The 23,531-nt window shown below is 41.1% G+C and overlaps 1 protein-coding gene across 1 annotated transcript; it reads left to right on the forward strand.

Annotated features, from left to right (window-relative positions):
* Nucleotides 1-216: 216 nt before the first annotated feature.
* LOC311051361 (uncharacterized protein) lies at nt 217-22,117 on the forward strand (the record flags this gene model as incomplete). The annotated part of the gene is made up of 20 exons (XM_084065925.1): nt 217-328; nt 1,677-1,818; nt 3,643-3,831; nt 4,508-4,673; nt 4,880-5,022; nt 5,883-6,082; nt 6,621-6,854; nt 6,962-7,083; nt 7,193-7,265; nt 7,582-7,651; nt 10,639-10,982; nt 12,724-12,862; nt 14,737-14,925; nt 15,979-16,144; nt 17,234-17,376; nt 18,376-18,572; nt 20,172-20,307; nt 20,646-20,865; nt 21,070-21,142; nt 21,718-22,117. The coding sequence occupies exons 2-20, from the start codon at nt 1,687-1,689 to the stop codon at nt 22,115-22,117; spliced, it is 3,336 nt and encodes a 1,111-aa protein (XP_083922051.1). The 5' UTR covers nt 217-328; nt 1,677-1,686.
* Between the last annotated feature and the right edge of the window lie 1,414 nt (nt 22,118-23,531).

Below are 23,531 nucleotides of genomic sequence, written 5' to 3' on the forward strand. Positions count from 1 at the left end.
AATGATGACGTATTTCTGTCTCCAAAACCAAAATAGCAATATTCACCCATAGATTTGCAATTATATTTTAATTAAGGAAAATATGCAGTAGCCTATCAGTTATATAGTTTGGTCACAAGGTGGTGCTGTTTTTGATTCAGGGTGATCTGTCTAGACATGCAAATAAAGGGTTAACAAACCCTCCCTAATTCTTGTCTTTTTTTCTCCTTTGAGTTAGTTCAGTTCAGACATTCATACTGTCTGAGAGGAGTGAGGACACATGCTACATATTCTACATAGGGAAGACAGAACATTCTGGGAAGAATGTTAACCCCACCACAGCACTCAGGTAAAACAAATTCCTTTCTCCCACCAGGATTAGGGTCAAAGTCTCTCCCTCCGTTCCACTGACTGACTGACAGAGACAGACTGACTGACTGACTGACTGACTGACTGAAGTTAATGTGCAACAACAAAACATACTGAATATAGAGGCTTCTACTGCACAACAGCCTTAGCTGCACACAAGCCTCAGGGATACTGTAGGTAAGAGCAGATGTCTTACATTTCATGCATTGAGACTAAGATCATGATGTTGTGTAACATGTGTTAATAATCACATGATCGATGACCTCAGTGGAGGCGGGATCACAAAGTATAGTTGTTATTGAAACACAGCATTATTGCTTTGGGATTAATTGTCCTTTTTCATAGTTCTTTGCATATTTGATTTGAGCAGTGGTGTAAAGTGACTAAGTACATTTACTGAAGTACTACTGTACTTAAGTACAATTTTGAGGAAATTTGACTTTACTCGAGTATTTCCCATTTTTAGTACTTCTACTCCACTACATCTCAGAGGCAAATATTGTACTTTTACTAACCCTAAAACTTTAGTTACTTTTCAGTTTTATGATATTATGAAACATACATTAACCACTTCAGCCCTATTTTATACATAGGCTATTTGAAAATAGCAGATCTACAAGCTCACAACGCGTCGCGTTGTGAGCTTGTAGATCTGCTATTTTCAAACATTTTAGTACTTTTACTTTTGGTACTTTAAGTACATTTTGATGCCAATATTTTTGTACTTTTACTCAAGTACATTTTGAATTCTGGACTTTTACTTGTAACAGAGCATTTCGATACTGCAGTATTGGTACTTTTACTTAAGTAAAGAATTTGAGTACTTTTTCCACCACTGGATTTGAGATATTCTATATAAACAACCATCTTGTCCCGCAAGGTCCTTTTTAATTTCGTCCCTCTTCCTCTCACCAAATCTTCATCAATATTATATGAAATACTTCAGTTGACATATACTGTACTAATGCATTCCTAGTTATTGCTTTTTCTATTTCCTTTGTAGCATACTATTTGTTTTCTCCTAGCGAGCACGTAAATTCCTTGACCACCAGAGAAGTTGTGTTTTGTGGCACTTCCTCCAGCTTTACACTTTGTAAATCACTGTATAGATGAGACTGTCTGTTAAATGCCTAAAATGAAGCTAGTTGTAATTGGCATAGAGGGGGGATGACACAAATTCTTGAGGCAGGAAATTAACTCATTGCAGAACACATTTATTTCCCGTCTCAATGTTTTCTTGACCTTCTTGACAGAAATGTCTCAATATTTTTGCTGACATCAACATGTAACTGTCTCAGTGAGCACTAAACCTGCCCTTCCCCGTGCAGGTAAACAATAATGGTCCGGCGCGTGGCAGTAATCGGAGGCGGCAGTTCAGGTCTGGTCTGCACCAAGACATGTCTGGATGAGGGATTGGAACCTGTCTGCTTTGAGAGCAGTGATGACATCGGTGGTCTGTGGAGGTTTAAGGTGGGTGAGGGGAGGCACCACCTTTTAACACAGTCAGGAGAGAGATGGAAAAGAGAGGATAAAAAGAGGGAGCATGAGATGTGACACTAGACTAGAGTCAAGTGAAAGATATTGTATGGACACAGATTCGAACTCGTTGAACCACCAGGGTGACCAATGAGGATTGAGGAAACAGTTTTAAGAAATATTTAGATGTGCCATTATCATCCCATTTGCCATTTCCTCACTGGGGGGGGGGGGGCATTTTTCAAGAACTAATCTTGGTTCCCATGCAAAGAGGCATAGGTTAGTGATGAGTAATATACCAATTGGTAATCCAAAAGATCTGTGTCCCGTATGCACAACAAATAATGACTGATAGACAATGGCCGGCTGTGGCTCAGGAGGTAGAGCGGGTCTGAGCGGCCTCTTGGGAAACAGAGGGTTCCCGGTTTAATCTCCAGCTATACCCCCTGTGTTAGTATTGAAGTGTCCTTGAGCAAGACACAGAACCCCTAACTGCTCCTGGTGAGCAGGTTGGTGCCTTGCATGGTTTTCTTCGTCATCGGTGTGTGAATGGGTGAATGTAATGCACAATGCACATTGTAAAGCGCTGTGGATAAAGTCGCTATAAACTGTAAATGCACCATTTACCATTTGATAGACACACAGTTTTTGGTCCCTGCGTGGAAATTCAGCTGTCGTAGCAGCAACAGCAGTAAGCATGAAAAACTGAATAGGTACAGGTAAGAGTGGGGATATAAGTAAAATAAAATAAAATATATGTAATACAGAAATCGAATCAAAAATAAGATAAGAATAATAACTTAGTAAGATTTAAATGTAACTTTCCTCTTCTACCTGAGAGAGAGCTGAATTTATTTACCATTTGGCCTGCTTGCTCAGGGGATAAATTGAATCTTGACCATCATGTCAAATTTTATGTCAGATCCTGTGTCTAGGTGAGACATGACCTTTGACATGATCTCTTGAAATGTCTCAATAGAAGAGCAGGGAGACAAAATACAACCACCCCAATTGTATAAATGATATTGTATTAACATACTCTACCATACAGATTGGACAAAAACAAATGTATTCATAAAAAAAAGGCCCTGGCTATCTTACTCCTGAACAATACAACACAAAGCAGCGGTGCAGCGAGGCAGATGTCATTTTCATGCCCAGCACCCATGTTGTGTAATACTACAGCATAGCAAGTACCAAATGTACTTGCCCTTATCTGGTCTTAAAATTAGGTGTGCTCTGGCTGTACTACAGTATCTTACAGGTGGAGTGAGAAACGTCAGAAAGTGATTGCACTGTACCTGGCTGGTTGTCTAAAGCAGTGGTTCTCAACCTGTGGGTCGGGACCCCCAGGGGGGTCCCCACCAGATTTCGGGTGGTCCCCAAATGACATTGAAGTGTCAATTTAAGACATTTTTAATACCTAAAAAATAAAACCTAAAGAGAAAAGACCATTACTGCATCAAAAGTAATCAACAAACTATACTATAAAACTGGTCAAACATTGGCCAAATTGTCAAATTATATAAGAAAGAAGCTAACTTTGAAAAAAACATCAAACTACAAGCTCACAACGCGCTGCGAGGCGATATATATTTTCACAATATTTATCTGTAGAACCGAGTCAAACTAAATGAAATGCCTCAACTCCTACAATACCAAGTGCTTGTCAGGGTGGGGGGGGTCCCCAGTTCAAATAGGATTATTTTGGGTTGGTCTCGATCGGCCTGAAAAGGTTGAGAACCACTGGTCTAAAGTATATCTAGCGCAGTCCCTCACTCATACTAATCATCGACGCCTGTCTGTTTCCACATGCAGGACGCACCTGAGCCAGAGCGTTCTAGTATCTACCGCTCGCTGGTGGTCAACACCTCCAAGGAGATGATGTGTTTCAGTGACTTCCCCATGCCCGCTGATTATCCAAACTACCTGCACAACTCCCAGCTGCTGCAGTACCTCAGGCTGTACGCTGAGCATTTTGACCTGTGCAGGCACATTCGTTTCCAGGTTATTCTCCCCTAAACCTACTGCACCCCTTCCGTACGCTAGTGCTGCTACCGCAACTTTCGTTGTTTCTTTAAAATGTCTTCTTCTTCCTTCTTATTTGAAACAGTATTTGGTCTTCATATCCACTTAAACACTTGCAATATCCTTACTTTGTTGTCCCACACATCTTTAAAGAGGTTGGACGTAAGGTCATTCTGCTGCAAAGCTCCATTTGATTGGAATAATCTTCCTCTAGATCCATTACATCCTTCTGTCGCTTCAGGACTTCCCTATTATTCACGTCTTGATACAGCTTGTTTATGCTTCTAAATTGACTGTACCTGTGGGGACATATACACACTGATGTATTTGTAATGTACCCTTCTTTCTATTCTGTTGTTCAGCAGCTGATGGTGAGGTGGTTGTTGGTGGGGTGGGTGGGAGGGAGAGGGTGAGCAAGCTATCTGTGTATGAATGTATCTGTATACTTGTATCGTATGTATTTATGTCTGTTGTTCATGTTTTATGGGACCCCCTCGAAAATGAGATGCCGCATCTCAAGGGGCTATCCCTTCAATAGAAATCTAATCAGCATGTTGTGTGCACATATCTGTGTATTTGTAAGTCTCTATATTTATGTATTTGTGTGTACAGATGTATATAACTTCATGGGTCTGTTCTTGCACATATCTTTAAGACCACAGTGCGAAGTGTAAGGCAAAGGCCAGATTTCTCTGCGTCTGGCCAGTGGGAGGTGGTGACTCAGAACAGAGATGGGCAGGAAGAGAGGCACGTCTTCGATGCAGTTCTGGTGTGTTCAGGCCATTACACACACCCTGTCTTACCCCTAGGAGACATTCCAGGTCCGTAAAACACAAACAAAATCAGACGTATTCACCATTTTGTACTAGGAGCTTGATAGTCTTTGGTATCAAATTAGGCACAGTATTCAAAGACAGTTGATGTAGTTGATGTAGCCTACATTATAAATGAGTTGAGTATAATGATGTCACGTTCAACAAGGAGACTTTCTCCTAAGCTTAAAGACTATCCCTGTGTTCCACCCCAGGCTCTGAAACCTTTCCTGGAAGGTGCCACCACAGCTGGGAATACAAAGACGCAGATGCCCTCAGAGGGAAGAGGGTTGTGGTGGTTGGCATCGGAAACTCTGCAGGAGACATTGCTGTGGAGATTAGCAGGTCTGCGGACAAGGTGAGGTGGAAGAAGAAACGAAAAACACTCTAAAAAACAACTTTAGATCAAGTTGACCTGAGGAGCCAGTCTACTGCAGGGTTATAGGCTTGATTTACTGTATACTTGGTTCCGCACTGTATGACAGACCTAAAATAGCCAACCTACAAGCTGATGCGACACGTTGCAAACTTGTAGATCGGCTATTTTTGGTGCGCGACAATGGCACCCAAATACTGCCTTGTGGTTGTATGCCTCCAGCCAACCACTTGCTGTTCACATCTGTGTCTGTTCAGACTTACATAGTATTCAACAGTCGATGAAGACCTTTCAAGGAATCTAATTAACATGTTTTGTGAGATCACCGTGACCTGGACATTTGATCACCTACTTCGAAATCAGTTCATCCTTGAGTCCAAGTGAACGTTCATGCCAAATGTCATGACATTCCCCTCAAGGCGTTACTGGGATATTGCGTTCACAAGGTAGTGTGGACGGACAACATAGAAACATAGACAGTGCCTCTGGCCACAGCTGTCGCTGGTGGAGGCATAATCAGGCTTTAGATGACTGATTCCATTGAGCCTGGTGTCCCAGGTCCAGATGAATCCATAATTGGACAGCCAGAATGAAAACCAGTTATCAGAATTCTGTTATCGGTTCATCTATTGATTATACTTTCGTTCAAGTCTTAACCCATTAAGTCCTGGAACGCATCTGTGTCACTTTTTGATTTGAGCTAAAAAGCATTATTTTACACTTTGGCTATTCAAAAATAGCAGATCTACAAGCTCATAGCACGGCACAGAGTGCCGGTGAGATGATTTCAAGATCATTATTACCTGGCACTCAGTACTTTTCTGCATCATATTTTCTTTCAGACATTCCTCAGTACACGTAAGGGGACCTGGGTGATTGGTCGAATGTCCAACTCTGGGCTCCCTCTGGACATGACATTTATCACCAGGGCCGGCAACATTCTGACCCGACTACTGCCAAAGGCTCTGCTCTGCTGGGTGGCGGAGAGAGATCTGAACCACAAATATGACCACAGATTATATGGGCTGAAGCCCAAACACAGGTGACTTACTGCAACTTTGATAAACACATTAGGCTACTAGCACAGGTGAGATCTTTATGGGGGGGGATGCTCTGTCTTCTACGATGACTTGGCTATGAGAATGCACCTGCCTGAGAGCTGGCATCCCTATTTTGGACCAGTGGCGTAGCCAGAACGCTAGTATAGGCTAGGCCTAGGCGAGAGCGGATGGGCACGTGAAAATATTCTTTTTTTGGGCGGATTTTGTTACTTTTTTCCCGTTTTTTGGGGTTAGGGTTAGGTTAGAGTTATGTTATATAATTCATATTTTTGCCTGATTTTACCAATTTATAATCAAAAACTATTTTGGGGTGGGCCACCCGTGGCTACGCCCCTGTTTTGGACATGTCATATAGCCTAGGCAAACATTGTCAAAAAGTTCTCAACACGTCTGTGCTTTGCAATAATCAGAAAAGTAATTGATAGAATAATTGTTAAGAAAATAATCTATAGGTGTAGCCCTATTCTACTTCTCACCCTTATTGTTATTTTTGTGATTTACATCTGCCATCTTTCCCAGGCTTTTAGAGAAGAAGCCGATGATCAATGACGACCTTCCTGGTCGAATTCTTCAGGGGGCGCTGGTGATGAAACCTGACCTGAAGGGGTTCCAGGGCTCTGGACTCGTGTTTGGCGATGGCACAGTGGAGCAGAACATTGACGCCGTGGTCTTCTGTACCGGCTATAATGTCACTTTCCCATTCCTGCCTCCATTTCTGGCTGAGGGGCCAGGAGGAGAGGTGACCTTGTACAAGTAGGTACATGATATTATAAATACGGTGTGCTATATCACTGTCAACTTTCACTGTCATTTATTATCACAAGTTTAAATCATCATCTTACAATAGTCTCTATTTACAGGCGCATGTTCCCGCCTTCTCTAGAGCGCCCCACACTTGCTGTCATGGGCCTGTTTCAAACAAAGGGACCGATTATGCCCACAGTGGAGATGCAGGCCCGATGGGCCATCAAGGTCTTTGCTGGTAAACGGATCTGAACCACACACACACACACACACACACACACACACACACACACATTTTTTTCATTTAATAAAAATCAATATTTGGCAATTGTCTTTGATTTTGTAAGGCCTGAACAATCTTCCGTCCGAGGAGTCCATGCAGAGTGACATTGATTATGAGATGAAGAGAAACATGAGAAGGTAGTTAACAATGTGACAGGTATAAACACCACACAGTCTTGTAAATGTGTTTTCTGATGCTGCTGAGACAGTTTAAATTATTTGCTTTAAAACGGGCATTTTACCAGAAAGATATATTGTAAAACACCTTGATTTCCCCTTTTGTATGAAATGCAATTAAACTTGCCTTGTCTTAAACATCTTTGAGAAGCTGATTTGTCATGGTAGATAGTAGTTTTAATTTGTCCTCTTGCTGGTCCATTTTGACACTCGTAGTGGTGTGTATTTTTGAATAATGGCCAATCACTTTATCCATGCTTCTGTCTTGTTTTCTCAGCTACTCTTGTCCACGGCAGGCTGCTCTCCAGGTGGACTACATCCCCTACCTGGATTTCATGGCTGAGGAGGTCAGTCCACACATCAGCATCGCTCTAATAATAATAATAAATATAGCTGCAAGCAGCGATAATACGGGGCCAGTGAATAGAGAGAGAGAGAGAAGACATGGAAACGGAATAGATTGAAGAGAGAGAGAGAGTGACATGGAAACAATAGATTGATGAGAGAGAGAGATGGAAACATAATGGTTTGATTGGACATCTCAACCTACTGCCATTAACAGGATTCGAACTCTCAACCTTCAGACTAATAGGCTGCAACACTACCTATAGTGCTATAGCTTTGTCCAGGCTGATATTGTCTGTTGAAGATCATAAACTCTTGCCTTCTTTCATGAACCAAGCCCCTGTTTCACTAACACTAAGATCACTCGTTCACAAACCATTTACCAATGAAGAAATTGTACATCTCCTCAGAACCAAAACTAGTGAAAGTAGCCGATCTACAAGCTCACAAACCATGAAAAGTTGTGAGATTGTAGATCAGCTATTTTCAGAATGAAGTATGTCATATGTTGAAAAAACGTACTCTCAAATAAGCATTTCAGGTTATCTTTACCATTTGCACATGTACTGTATTCATTGATACAGTCATGTTGTTTGCAATTCAACTTAAATTAAGTCTGCATCAAGTGAGGCTTGAACTGGCGACCTTGAGATTGTGAGGCATTCATTTAAGGGAGACGCCATTGGACCAACAGACAAGTAACTGTGAAAAAGGAGATCACACAGATGATACAGTTTCACGCAAATAGCTGAAAAATCCTGGGTTTAAGTGTTTTTCAAACTGCTCAAAATTGCGGACAATCTAAGGGCGGAGCTTACTGGTCAAAGCGATAGGTGTGTTCCTCATGAGTCAAGGCACAAGTGTAAGCAAGTTTCACGACTTTCGGCCAAACGAGGCATGACTTTTGCCTGTTTAAAATTTGCATTTTCAAAAAATTGCTATAGCGCCCCCCTTTGGCCAATTGGAGTGAGATTGGTTTCAGTGATATTTGGAATGACTCTCTACATTACTGCAACGTTTCAAAGAAATGTGAGTCTTGCATGTATGTGTTAGGGGCAGATGAATAATTTTCATAAAACTGCAATAGTTAAAATCTATCTCCTCCTGGGATTTTTGAGCAATCTGCACGAAACGTTTAACACTTGAACTTTGGACCACTGCCTACAAAAATTTCCAACGGATTTTCTATAAGTGAAAAAATGCAGAAGTTAGGAGCCAATGACTGTTTTTCATATAATTCAAAATGGTGGGCGATCTAAAGGTCAGAGGTCAAAAGTCAGACCACGAAAGTTGTCGGGCATGAAGAGACGCATGTGTGTATCGAAGTTTCATGGTTGTAGGTCAAACAGGGCATGAGTTGTACCTGTTCAAAGTTGGCACTTTCAATTGAGTGCTATAGCGCCACCCTTTGACGAATGAGTGTGAGAATTATTTTTTGGTAGTTTTTCATGAGCATCTACCATATGGCCGAGTTTCGTAAAAAGCGTATGCACGGTTAAGCCAGAACTGGCAAAAACAAGTATTTTTCAAACTGCTCAAAATTGCGGAAAATCTAAGGGCGGAGCTTAATGGACAAATCGATACGTGTGTTCCTCATGAGTCAAGGCACATGTGTAAGCAAGTTTCACGACTTTCGGCCAAACGAGGCATGACTTATGCCTGTTTAAAGTCTGCCTTTTCAAAAAATTGCTATAGCGCCCCCTTTTGGCCAATTGGAGTAAGATTGGTTTCAGTGATATTTGGAATGACCCTGTACATTTCTGCAAAGTTTCAAAGAAATGTGAGTCTGCATGTATGTTTTAGGCACAGATGAATACTTTTCATAATACTGTAATAGTTAAAATCTATCTCCTCCTGGGATTTTTGAGCAATCCGCACGAAACGTTTCACACTTGAACTTTGGACCACTGCCTACAAAAATTTCCAACGGATTTTCCATAAGTGAAAAAATGCAGAAGTTAGGAGCCAATGACTGTTTTTCATATAATTCAAAATGGTGAGAGATCTAAAGGTCAGAGGTCAAAAGTCAGAGTGTGAAAGTTGTTCAGCATGAGGAGACGCATATGTGTATCCAAGTTTCATGGCTGTAGGTCAAACAGGGCATGAGTTGTACCTGTTCAAAGTTGCCATTTTCAATTGAGTGCTATAGCGCCACCTTTGGACGAAAGATTGTGAGAATTATTTCTTTATTGTTTTTCATGACCATCTACCATATGGCCGAGTTTCGTAAAAAGCGACTGCACGGTTCAGCCAGAACTGCGAAAAGTGGCAGAAGAAGAAGAAGAAGAAGAAGTGACAGAATAATGCGAATAACAATACGTGTCCAGAGCAGAGCTTTGGCCCCGTAATAATACATACGATTTATCACCCGATTTTGTTACGGGAAAAAAGTTACAAAATCCGCCCAAAAAACGAATATTTTCACGCGCCCACCCGCTCTCGCCTAGGCCTAGCCTATACTAGCGTTCTGGCTACGCCACTGGTCCAAAATAGGGATGCCAGCTCTCAGGCAGGTGCATTCTCATAGCCAAGTCATCGTATAGAAGACAGAGCATCCCCCCTAAAAATCTCACCTGTGTTAGTAGCCTAATGTGTTTATCAAAGTTGCAATAAGTCACCTGTGTTTGGTATATTTGTGGTTCAGATCTCTCTCTGCCACCCAGCAGAGCAGAGCCTTTGGCAGTAGTCGGGTCAGAATGTTGCCGGCCCTGGTGATAAATGTCATGTCCAGAGGAAGCCCAGAGTTGGACATTCGACCAATCACCCAGGTCCCCTTACGTGTACTGAGGAATGTCTGAAAGAAATATGATGCATACTGTAAGTGCCAGGTGATGATTATCTTGAAATTATTTAGATCATTGGAGCACCATGAGCATAGTCTCATGGTCTAGATAAAGTATAGTCTAGAGTCTAGATAAATGGATTGTTTTGTTTCCACACACAGATCTATATAAAAGGCTCATTCATCATGATACCTTTCTAATCACAGATAGGGGTTCGACCGAACATCCCAGGACTTCTACTGAGAGATCCAGTGCTGGGCCTGAAGGTGTTGCTTGGCCCCTGCACTCCTTACCAGTACCGTCTGACCGGGCCAGGCCAATGGTCCGGAGCCCGTCAGGCCATCCTCACTCAATGGGAGCGGGTGGCCCAGCCTTTCAAGACCAGAGCGGTGCCAGAACGTGAAGCCAGGTGGCTTGCCCCACAGCTGCTCACACTATCTGGGGGAGTTGTAATGGTGGTTGTGCTGTTTTCCCAGTATAAACTCCATGCCATGCTGGAGGAACCAGCTCAGATTCTGGATAGACTCAACACGTTGCTAGGAGGATTCTGGTAGACACTGAAATGTGTTAAATATGGACTGAACTGTATATTCCAGCCTTAAAGGGGCCCTCAAAGATGACTTATAGATTTTGTTGAATGAATGAATGAATGAACAAACAAACAAATAGGAAAATACTATAATCTGGGATTCAAATAAATGAAGCAGGCCTCCGGTTTAAGAGTGAAATCATTCTTTTATTACAGTACAAGAATAAAATAATACTTGAAACTCTGTATGTTATTCTAAATGTTAAGGTTGACATACTGTAAAATGTGGTAGAAATAGTTCTTTGTAGTTTTTGGGTGTGGCAAAGGCCCAAAGGGACCAGCAGTCTAGAACAGCATTGGTCTGCATGTCCCTTGAGTAGACCATCTGATTCTGTACAGTATATCCCAAGGAAAGAAGACCAATCACAGCGAGACGAGATGCACAGCTGACACTGCTATGTCAATCACTTACTTTCTCCATAAAGGTAGACTGTAGGGTTGGTGATGATGGATGATTTTTAAGCAGTCACGCCTGGCCTGAGTGCAACTAAATAGACTCTGAGCTGGGTGTGACTCAATTGTTGTGCATTGAGGTAACAGAATGTTATGTTAATGTTTGACTTTATTTAACTTAACTCCAACTGTCTCCTGTGTTAATATCTTATTATAGACTGATTAGTGTGGTAATAATAATACTGTAACCAATCGATCTCAGGCCCTGGCTTGTGTTGAGTGATAATATGAAAGATATACCTGTACTTTTATTGTCCCCTTAGGAATATGTTTCCTGGGTACAGTGTCACTGTCACACAGTCAACCACATGCTAGTATTCACACATACGTACACATACTGTACATGCATACATAGTTATGTTTGTAACATTGACATTAACACACTAACATTTTCTTATTTACTTGTCTATCTGACATTCCAAATACATCAATTCCATAGTTGCAGTACTTTCATAGAACATTGTTCTTGCAGTATTGTGTATGTCTCTTTTTACTCTCAGTCAGTCACAGAGTAATCATCAACTTGTGCTGGTATGGGTTTTAAACCTTCCTGATTACACATTTGCAAGTTTTAAGACTCCAGAGGTTGCAAGGAGACTGTGTGTTTAGTCAACATCATTCCCCATAGGAGGACACATAGGAGGACCCATAGGAGGACACAGAGGCAAGACTCAGCGGTTGCAATTACATGTGCTTTATGTTGATTTGTGAGTACAATCTGATTATATAGCTTACTACTAGCACTTCTGTCTGCTGAGCTGTGTAATTTGCACAGCTCAATCTACAAGCTCACAATGCGACGCATTGTGAGCTTGTAGATCGGCTATTTTCAAATGGCCGAAATGTATATAGGGCTGAAGTGGGTAATGTATGTTTTGTAATAATAATCAAAATCTACAAAATAACTAGTAATTAAAGTTTTCAAATTTAATACTATGTACTTAGTGGAGTAGAGGTAAAAGTATTGAAAATTGGAAGTACTCCAGTAAAATAAAAAATACTTTAAAATTGTACTTACTGTAAGTACAGTACTTGAGTAAATTTACTTAGTTACTTTACACCACTGCAAAGACAGTGGTGTTGTCATTGCTTTGTCATTGGTGCCCTGTTGTCAACTCTGTTGTCGAACCTGTGGCCATGAAACTCTGTTCTGGTCTTTACACGGGGAAATCTATCTCTGTACACCTTCTCTGTACTTCGACCACTATAATTGCTCTTGTGAATTAAAACGTACTCATCTGCTACCCAGCTCTAACATGGTACGTAGAGTGGCGGTGATGGGATCAGGACCCTCCGGTCTGACCAGCATCAAGGCCTGTCTGGATGAGGGTCTGGAGCCCACCTGCTTCGAGAGCAGCGACGACATCGGGGGACTCTGGAGGTTAAAGGTGAGGATATGTCAAACATTCAAAAAACGAATAACGCACTTCCTCCGTTCCTTGGCACTGAGCCAGACTGTAAGAACAGAATCATAAGAACAAAGCGGGGCTCGCTACTCACTTGTTGAACGCTTCAAAGTTTTTTTGTATGTATTCGTGACAAACAGCAGACCCATCCGGTCTTTTTCAGTTTATTTTTTTGTATTATGTCAACCAAATGGGCAAATCTGGGTGGAAATTGTGACATATTTCCATTCAACACTTCACTGAATCCATATACCAAGCAACAGAATAGTCACAAGGCTTTTAACAGTGATTAAAGCCTTTTATCAACTCTCATTGTGATTCTACTGATACTTCCTACACATCAAGGATGATATAAAGTAGTTTTGCACAGCTTATCACTTTCCAAGGTACACTAGTCTGTGTGTGAGTGTCCTAGAGTCCTGAGAGCAGCACAATGAGTATTGAATTCATCTGCATTCCTTTGGGGGAGCCAGAGAGTGAAGTAATAATGGCCACTCTTCATCAAGTTCATCATGGTGATGGATGGAGCCTGGTCATCCTTGTTGGACCTGAGCCCAGCAGCACAGCACGTTCTCCCTGATACAGCAGTCTCCCTGACATACTGTAAATGCTCAAACATGCACATTTATTCACACAGCTTTATTAGCAATGGCAAAGCTGTGTTTTTGATATAGAAGCGATTGTATACAACACCATATTTTACACTTTGAGCTTGCTGTCAAATGGTCCTGATAAGAGTAGTTAACAGTTAAATGTCTTTTATGACTAAAACGTGTAATTTACCATTAAACTATCCTGTTTTCACAAGCAGTGGATTTTAAGTTAAAACAGTTAACACTGGGGATTTAGCTTTGTACCTAGAGTAACATGGATATTCAACAAACAACCATGCAGGCTTGAGGGAACACCTTGATCCCTCTGCTTACTGCTATGAAACAACATAAAGGAATAGATGAGCTTGGCTCTCTTCCCGGGTTTGGAACCGTTCCCAAACCTTCAAAGACATCTCTGTGTGTGTACTGATATTACTGCATTTAGCCTTTGACTTCAGTTACTCATTTATTTCCTACTCGGAACAGAATGTGTCTCCTGTGCTATGTGCTTTGCGTCCAAGAACAACAATGCCTAAGATGTTCTTAACACCCTGTCCGGTTATTAGCAGGAACAGCAAAAATGTTCCTGGGTCAAAATCACCCAGTGCATGTTTAATCATCTACAAGTTGTCAAAACAAAAAGCCTAATAAACATTTTTCTTACCTCCTTTACTGAACATTCAACCAATATGTAATGGTTCCCATTAAGAATGTTTTAATGTTAGTTTTTTCCCCATGGGGTGATGGTTCCCATCAAAGTCATAATATCTGCACATGTTACATTCTAGACTCTTACAGATGAAGTAAGGGAGTAAAAGGGGATGGGGGTATTTAGGTTCCATATGTCTCCCATAGAAGTGTGTGTGTGTGTGTGTGTGTGTGTGTGTGTGTGTGTGTGTGTGTGTGTGTGTGTGTGTGTGTGTGTGTGTGTGTGTGTGTGTGTGTGTGTGTGTGTGTGTGTGTGTGTGTGTGTGTGTGTGTGTGTGTGTGTGCGTGTGCGTGTGTGTGTGTGTGTGTGTGAGATCCCATGAATGATGGCTCAGCACCAATGATTAACTAGCATCAGTTTGAGTTGACTCTTGTATCTTTCTCTCTCAATTCAGTTCAAACGTGCGCTGTCGCTGCAATTCACTGCACCGGCACGACACAGATAAACAGACAGACGCTCAATAATGAATAATGAACCAATTTATTTTCTAAGCACAAACAAAGTGATGAATAATTGACTCTCTGGTGATGAATAATTGACTTGTCTGTCTGCAGGAGCAGCCGGAGCCTGGCAGGGCCAACATCTACCACGGCGTGGTGGTCAACAGTTCCAAAGAGATGATGGCGTTCAGCGACTTCCCTCCCCCGGCTCACCTCCCCAACAACATGCACCACTCTGAGGTGCTGCTGTACCTGCGGCAGTACGCCGAGGCCTTCGACCTCCTGCAGCACATACGCTTCAAGGTCAGACAGAGGTCATTAGTCTCGTCCTGACTATAGTGTTGATTTTGACAGCAAATTTTGATTTAGTTTTAGTCAAAGGCTTTTGAATAAAATTCATTTAGTTTCAGTCATATTTTAGTCATCTGAAATGTTTTAGTTTTTGTCTAGTTTCAGTCGACAAAATATCATAAGATTATAGTCGACTAAATCTACAGTTGATTTAGTCGACTAAAATGTATGTTGGTGGTGCCTTGATGGCGTCATAATGGCTGATTTTACACTCGGTTGAATGCTGAAAATAGCCGATCTACAAGCTGACAACGCGCCGCAGCGCGACGCGTTGTCAGCTTGTAGATCTGCTATTTTCAGCATGCACACCCTAGCGCAACCAAAGCATAAAATGACTTGTCTTAGTTCTACTGTATCTCTTCTCAACAAGTCTCTCTCTAACATTTTAGTCTAGTTTTGACGAATTCGTCAATATATTTAGTCTTAGTTTTAGTCATCATAGCTTAGTTTTTATTTCGTTTTTATTTCGTTTTCGGCAATGAAAAACGGTAGTCGACGAGCATTGTTCGTCATAGTTTTAGTCGACGAAATCAACACCGGTCCTGACTTTGACATCAGAGGCAGTTTCTTCTTAACGTGTAACATAATGTAAATTTGGGAAATGTTTTACAGTAAGATCCTCAGTGTTAATTTAACTCAGACAGTGTGCAGATGTTACATTTGTTCACACTCTGGAGTTACAAATGCTAAAGATTTTACAATAGTTTATTGTTTGTTTGTTTTAGTCAGCAGTGATGAAAGGGACAGGTAGAGAAGACAGAGAAACCTCAGAAGTCATTTAATTTCAACACTTCTGATAGTAACTTGGCCAGCTTATATGTACGGTATGTTTAGCAGCTGTGCGCATGAACATCAGTGATCACATATATTGTGTGTGTGTGTGTGTGTGTGTGTGTGTGTGTGTGTGTGTGTGTGTGTGTGTGTGTGTGTGTGTGTGTGTGTGTGTGTGTGTGTGTGTGTGTGTGTGTGTGTGTGTGTGTGTGTGTGTGTGTGTGTGTGTTGTAGACAACTGTGGTCAGTGTGAGGCAGAGTCCAGACTTCTCAGTGACAGGCCAGTGGGAGGTGGAGACGGAGGGAAAAGATGAGCAGATAGAGACTCACCTCTTCGATGCGGTCATAAGCTGCACGGGACACTTCACAAAGCCTCACCTACCACTCAGTGACTTCCCAGGTATCACACATGTATTGAATACAGTACAGTGGTGTAAAGTAACTAAGTACTGTACATTTACTCAAGTACTGTACTTAAAGGACGACTTCACCACTTTTCAACATGTCTTCATATAATAGGTCCTCACTAATGCTCATGATAAAATGATACAATTTTTTCCTACTTGGTCTGTGTCTCATAGGAGGACTGTGGACAGTCCAGAAACCCGTCTACCAATGACATCATCGTTAGGCATGATTTTTTTTTCCAAAAAGATTTCAATTTTTTAATTCAGATTTTTATTAAGGCGAGAACAATGGGATCTATTATTGCATTGCAACTTTCCAGGAATACAAAGCCTGCAGTTTCTATTAGCTTGGATTCCCCATCGATGATGTCACTGGTAGACAGGTTTCTGAACTGTCTACAGCCCTCCTCTGAGACACAGACTGATTAGAAAAAAATTGTACCATTTTATCATGAGCATTAGTGAGGACCTATTATATGAAGATATGTTGAAAAGTGGTGAAGTCGTCCTTTAAGTACAATTTTGAGGTTTTTTTTTTTACTGGAGTATTTCCCATTTTCAGTACTTTCCACTACTACTACTACTACTACTACTACTACTACTTCTACTCCACTACATCTCAGAGGCAAATGTTGTACTTTCACTCCACTACAATTATTTGAAAACTTTATACTAGTTACTTTGTAGATTTTGTTTTATTACAAAGCATACATTAACCACTTCAGCCCTGTATACATTTTGGCCATTTGAAAATAGACGATCTACAAGCTCACAATGCAACGCATTGTGAGCTTGTAGATCTGCTATTTTCAAAAGACTTTTACACATTTGAAAATGTTTGGATAATATCAATATTATGGTGCTACTAGCTGTATTGTCCAGTATGTGTTGGGACAATAAACACCTTGCACCTTAAACTAACCACCTTCTCCTCAAATATGTAAACATTTTGTTGTTGTTTTCAAGATTTCCTCAATAGCACCAATGGGACCAATTTAATTAACAGTGAGGATTTAACGGTATGGTAATGTTGAGGTGAGTAACATGATTTTTTTGTCGTTGTCTCTGATTCCCTGCTTCAGGTATTGAGAGCTTCAGAGGCAGGTATTTCCATAGTTGGGAATATCGCAATGCTGAGGGTCTGGAAGGGAAAACGGTGGTGGTGATTGGGATTGGAAATTCTGGAGGAGACATCGCTGTGGATATCAGTCGAGTTGCTGATAAGGTACACACTCTACTTCTCGGGGTCGTTCTCTGTAGTTTCAAACACAAACCAAACCATGTCCTTAAATTCCCCCCCAGACACCTATTTGAGGTATGTAAAAAAAAAACTCTGCTATGATGTTGTTTAACATGATTTTCCCACATAAAAAGTAAAAAGACACTCTGAAAAGAGGTTTGGAAGCACATCTACTCTTTGTCCCTCATTGAGAAATGCTGGATGTACTGTATGCATATTCAAATACACAAATATCTCAGGCCCACCACCACGGATCAAAGCAAAGTGGTTTCAGGTTTTAGCAAGAGGCTCATTTGCATATTGGATCATGATGCTACAGAGAAGCTCCCCCCACCTGCAGTGGGAGAAAGTGAAAAGGGCGCTCTGGTGGCAAGTTCTTCACATATAACTCAGATTTGGTGCATAGTCAAAGTCAGGCCTCCAAGATTAGGTAAAGGTAGCAAAAACACGTTGTTTTTTTGTTGATGTTGTGTTTTTTCAGTGGAGAGGGACCTTAAACACAAAGATTAAAAAGACCTTTAAATAGGCTCTATGCACAGCAGCCATATTGGGAATGAATTGGGCCCCTTCTTACTTCCTTCACGGGTGTTACCAATGATACTAATTAAGGCTCTGTTCCATTTAGAGTTGCATAGTGGTTGTCTTATTTTCAAGGAAACCCATAACTCTGAGAGTGTACAAATGGAACCAAATGGACCCTTAGGGGTCCATTTGGTTCCATTTGTACACTCTCAGAGTTAAACACCCACCATAAGGGGCCGTTTGGGAACCAAAATGGAGTGTTTCTAGTGAGACAACATGCACGATATCAGCACCCTGACCAGAATGGAACAGAGCCTTCATTAGTTTCATTGGTAATGGTAACACCTGTGAATGAAGTAAGAAGAGGCCCAATTTCTTTCCAATATGGCTGCTGTGCATAGAGCCTATTGACATGCACAAAGGGTTTAGTTCAACCTTTTCTACGTTGATCTTCACATACAGGTGTACCTCAGTACCAGGAGCGGGGCTTGGGTCGTCGGCCGTGTAGGCGAGCGTGGGCTCCCAGGTGACCTGGTGGGGACATCCCGATTGGATAATATGATATATAGACTCCTCCCCTCATGGAGTGCAAACATGCTGGAGAAGAAACTGAACCAAGGATTTGACCATAGACTCTACGGCCTAAAACCTAAACATGGGTAACAATGGAAAAATCATAAAGGAAGAAGGTTCTATACAGCATTGGTTCTCAAAGTGGGGTCCGGGGACCCTCAGGGGTACTTGAGGGGGTTCCAGGGGGTCCGCAGCTAAATGATGGACAGGAACCAAATGGACCCTTATGGGTCTGTAACTCTGAGAGCGTACAAATGTACTTGTACATTTGTACAAGTACATATGTATTTGTACACTCTCAGAGTTAAATTAACATTGATTTTACAATATGAATTGGGGTCCCAGAGATAGAGATGCCATTAAATGGGGTCCGTAGCCTAATAATGCATGTTAAACTGGGGGGTCCTTGAAATGAAAATGGTTGAGAATCACTGCTAGAGCCGTAAAAATCTTCTCTTATGGGGGTCCCTGGCATATCTTTTTCAAATGGGGGTCCGCAGGCTAATAAGTGTCAATTTGTGGGTCCCTGACATGAAAAAGTTTGAGAACCACTGCTATACAGTATGTAAATACACGTCAGTTATGCAACCATTTGTTATGGAACAGTCTCAATACTTCAATCAAATAACCTCTCTCTCAGGCCAAGCAAGCATGTATCAGATTATACAGAAACAACACAACCTAGAGGTGTGCATAGTTGAACCACAGCACGCTCTTACAATAGCAGCTCAATTAATAATCGTATAAAACATTATCAGCATTGATCGCTATTAAACAAGGACTCCCATTGACTTTGTTGTTAATAGGCTCTATGCACAGCAGCCATATTGGAAAGAAATTGGGCCTCTTCTTACTTCCTTCACAGGTGTTACCAATGATACTAATGAAGGCTCTGTTCCATTCTGGTCAGGGTGCTGATATTGTGCATGTTGGCTCACTAGAAACACTTCATTTTGGTTCCCAAATGGCCCCTTATGGTGGGTGTGTAACTCTGAGTGTACAAATGGAACCAAATGGACCCTAAGGGTCCATTTGGTTCCATTTGTACACTCTCAGAGTTATGGGGGTCCTTGAAAATAAGACAACCACTATGCCACACTAAATGGAACAGAGCCTTAATTAGTATCATTGGTAACACCTGTGAAGGAAGTAAGGAAGGGGCCCAATTCATTCCCAATATGGCTGCTGTGCATAGAGCCTATTAGGGGGTTATTTTTGGTTAAAATGTTATACCTGTGAGGCTCCACATGCTGTATAGCGTACATGAGCAACTGGCGGCCCGGGGCCACATGCGGCCCCCACCTTCACTTAATGCGGCCTGCAGGTATATTGATATATTATTGATTTCAGCTGTTACAATTGCAAACATGACCCTATTTAATTACTTCAGTCTATTAGTATTAAAATTCTATTTTCTTTTTTATGTCCAATGTATTTGTATTTAAGTTTATTTAATGTATTATTAAAAATGTTACTTTTCAGGATTCCAATTCAAAAATAGCACAAAAAAAATCAGGATTCAAATTCAAAAATAGCAGATAAGCTAGTTTTGCACGTATTTGCATGCATTGCACGTATGCAATGTGGCCCTCTGGAGTGAGTATGGAAATATAGTGGCCCTCTCCATCATCAAAGTTGCCCGCACCCCTGCTCTATGGTATTGTTCTTTACTGTTGTCTCTGCAGGTTTTCTGCACAAATCCCAGTTGTGAACGATGACCTGCCAGGCCGGATCATTTCAGGTCGGGTTCAGATAAAGCCCAACGTGAAGCAATTCCATGGTTCCAGTGTGGTCATGGTTGATGGGAGCGTTGTAAATGAGGTGTGTATTGGTATTAAATCATTTCCCCAGGTATTAGATGCAGCTGCTGAGTCAGGGTTATATTGTATTACAAAGAGGATATTATAACATTGAAAGTACTGGGATATGGCAAACTATTGTATATATTTTCTTTTTCACTCGGCCTGAATTACCCCCTGATTCTGTTTCCATATTATACACATTCAATTTGCTCCTGGGTCTCGAAAGTTCAAAGTCAGTGAAATTTTAAAATACACCAGACAGCACAGGATATAAATATACAAATCTACAAATAAAGCTGGCCTTGGCTTACATTACAAAGTCCTTATTGTTGTAGTCTATTTCTTTGTGTCATAAAGGTGGATGTGGTGGTGTTCGCTACAGGCTACGACTACGGTTTCCCCTTCCTGCCTTCAGCCCTGCAAGCTAAGAGCGGCCACCGGCTGCGTCTATACCAGCACGTGTTCCCCCCAGGGCTACGCCACCCTACACTGGCTGTGGTGGGCTTCATCCACGCCCTCGGTGCCATAAACCCTCTGGCTGAGATGCAGGCTCGCTGGGTCACCAGAGTATTTAAAGGTAGAATCCACAATGACATAAATTGTGTGTATATAATATGTATAGTGTCCACATGCACACACAGTATATGGTGGATGTTGTCCTTACTCTGGCTTTGGCTCTAGCTTATAATCATAACCTCTATGTCAGTTATTATAAATTGTCAGGTTCTGGGTTGTAGAAGTATATACATGTCTATGTATTTATTAATACATTTTCCCCAAGGTATATTGACACTGCCCGCAGAGGAAACTATGCTACAACATGTTGAGAAAGACACAGAAATCATGAATCAGAGGTAGGCATAGGCAGGTATGTGTTATCTTGGCAAGTATTAGTATACAAAGGGATTACAGATTCTATTGATTACTTTTTTGATTTATTGAACAGTTTTTTTTTTTTTTAATAACCACGTAAGTGTAACGTATGCTTCATAGTCCAATGGTGTCATGCCAAAAAAGCTCAGAACACGTTGCGATGTGTTGTGAGCTTGTAGATTGACTAGCGTTTTTTTTTCTTAACTTTTCGCCTATGACATGCCAATTATTGATAGATTATTTTATGAAATGATCAATCTTTTTTTTAAATAATCATTTAAATTGATTAGTTCGATTATCTGTTGCACCCCTAATAACATCTTTAAATGATTGAAAATAATTCACTGCATAGTGCATACCACTGCACTGCAGCACAGTGTTGCAAGGAGAACAATTGGTTAAAAAAAAAAGACAGGACAGTGAAGAGAACATGAGAGGTCATTATTGGGATTGAATCATAAGCCAGTTTAGGGTACATGTCTGGGGGCCAAGGTATTAACCGTTATAACATGCTGAGGTCTTTCAAGCTGTTGATCAATGTGTTCTTTTCCTATAGGTTTAACTGCTCTGACCGTAACCCCCTTCAGGTGGACTACATGTATTACATGGACTCTCTGGCAGAGAAAATAGGGGCTCTACCCAACATTCATTGGCTTTTGATGAAGGACCCCAGGCTAGGACTACAGGTGTTCGCGGGGCCCTGCACCCCCTACCAGTACCGTCTGACCGGGCCGGGCCAATGGTCCGGAGCCCGTCAGGCCATCCTCACCCAATGGGAGCGGGTGGCCCAGCCTTTCAAGACCAGAGTGATACCAGAGCCAGAAGTCAGGCGTTCTTCTAGGCTGAGCATGATACTGGCTGTATCGGGGATAGCGCTGATGTGCTGTTCCCTCTACAGTAAAGACAGGCTCTCCTCTGTCCTCTTAGCTCTCCCATTCACCAGACAGTCTCAATAACAGGGTTCCCACGGTCATGAAATTCCTGGAAATATTTTGAAATTAGAAAAACTGTTTTCCAGGCCTGGAAAAGGTTTGGAATTAATCAAATATTTTGGAAAAGCTATCGTCTCTGTCGGTCGGAAACCTCATATGTCCAAAACTGTTACTTTTCAGGAGTCAAATTCTAAAATGTCAAAAGTAGCAGATGGGGTAAGATACTTTGGAAAAGTTATGGAAAAGTTTTGAAAATTCATTGTTAAAAATGTGTGGGAACCCTGCAATAAGTAAAGACTGTTAAGACATTGGTATGGAACAGCTCGGCAACATTATGACGAAATTGATTTTTAACAAGTATAGAATTAAGGGTTGGCATATTTTTGCTTGAGAATCTGGTGCCATATTGGCCTTTTATCATGTACTTTTAAATCTTTTTAAAGTGTGTCTTACAAATAAACCATTTGGATTAATGTGTTTAGTTGGCTAGTGTGGTATTTAAAGGGAATATCAATACAGTTCCCACATGGAATGGAACAGCCCCAGCATGTAAGCAACAGTATTGACCTTTTGACAGCTTGCTTCCCTGCTTGAAAGGATCCTCTGCATGCCATGTTGAGCTTCCTATGGCAACTGCTCAGTTAACAGACAACTTAATTACAGTAAGTATTTTAAAGAGAATAAGTGAAATCTTTTGGTTAGAATAAAAAGTTAAGCACTATATTCTGTTCATTGTCTCTTCAGCTCTTTGATAAGAAAATACATTTTCAGTTTTATTGTTCTAGATCCAATCTTGGCTGCTCACTTCTTGGTGTCATCACTTCCAATTTCACTTGTTTATCCTGTATGAGTTCTCTCTCCTGATTAGATCACATTGGTATTCCGAAATGAAAATATTTCCCGTTTGCTTAAGAGCTGGAGAGACCGTTATCCGTTACTGAACACTCTAAACATGATTACTATTGCAATATAGAGCAATTTACCAAAATAAAATGTGGACATAGGGTTTAAACAATTTATTTATACAGCTGTATACAGTATACATAGACATTTGAAAAATACAGTTATAAGTTAAATATTGTGCTAAGAGTAAAGTTCTTTTCGGTTTAGTTCTTTGTATAAAATAGTGCCCAATATGTCGGTAGGCCCTTGTGAATTGAAATGTGATGAATGCTATGGTCACTGACAAGGGTCATCAGTTATAGGCTGGAACCAAACATTGATTAACATATTCATTATAAGGATACCCAATAATCTTCATCCTCAATTACCATAACCTACATGGTAGGAATACTGAGAATAAAGCTTATTCTGGTTCATGAAGCCAAGTGAAAGACATAGTTCACTTAGGCTCCTAATGCAGACATTTATACAGAATAAGATGCATCATTGATGTTGATCCCGCAAGTAGGAGCCAATAACTTTGCACAGTGGTTTG

The sequence above is a fragment of the Gymnoscopelus microlampas genome (assembly GCF_963454915.1).
Source record: "Gymnoscopelus microlampas genome assembly, chromosome: 9".
NCBI lineage: Eukaryota > Metazoa > Chordata > Actinopteri > Myctophiformes > Myctophidae > Gymnoscopelus > Gymnoscopelus microlampas.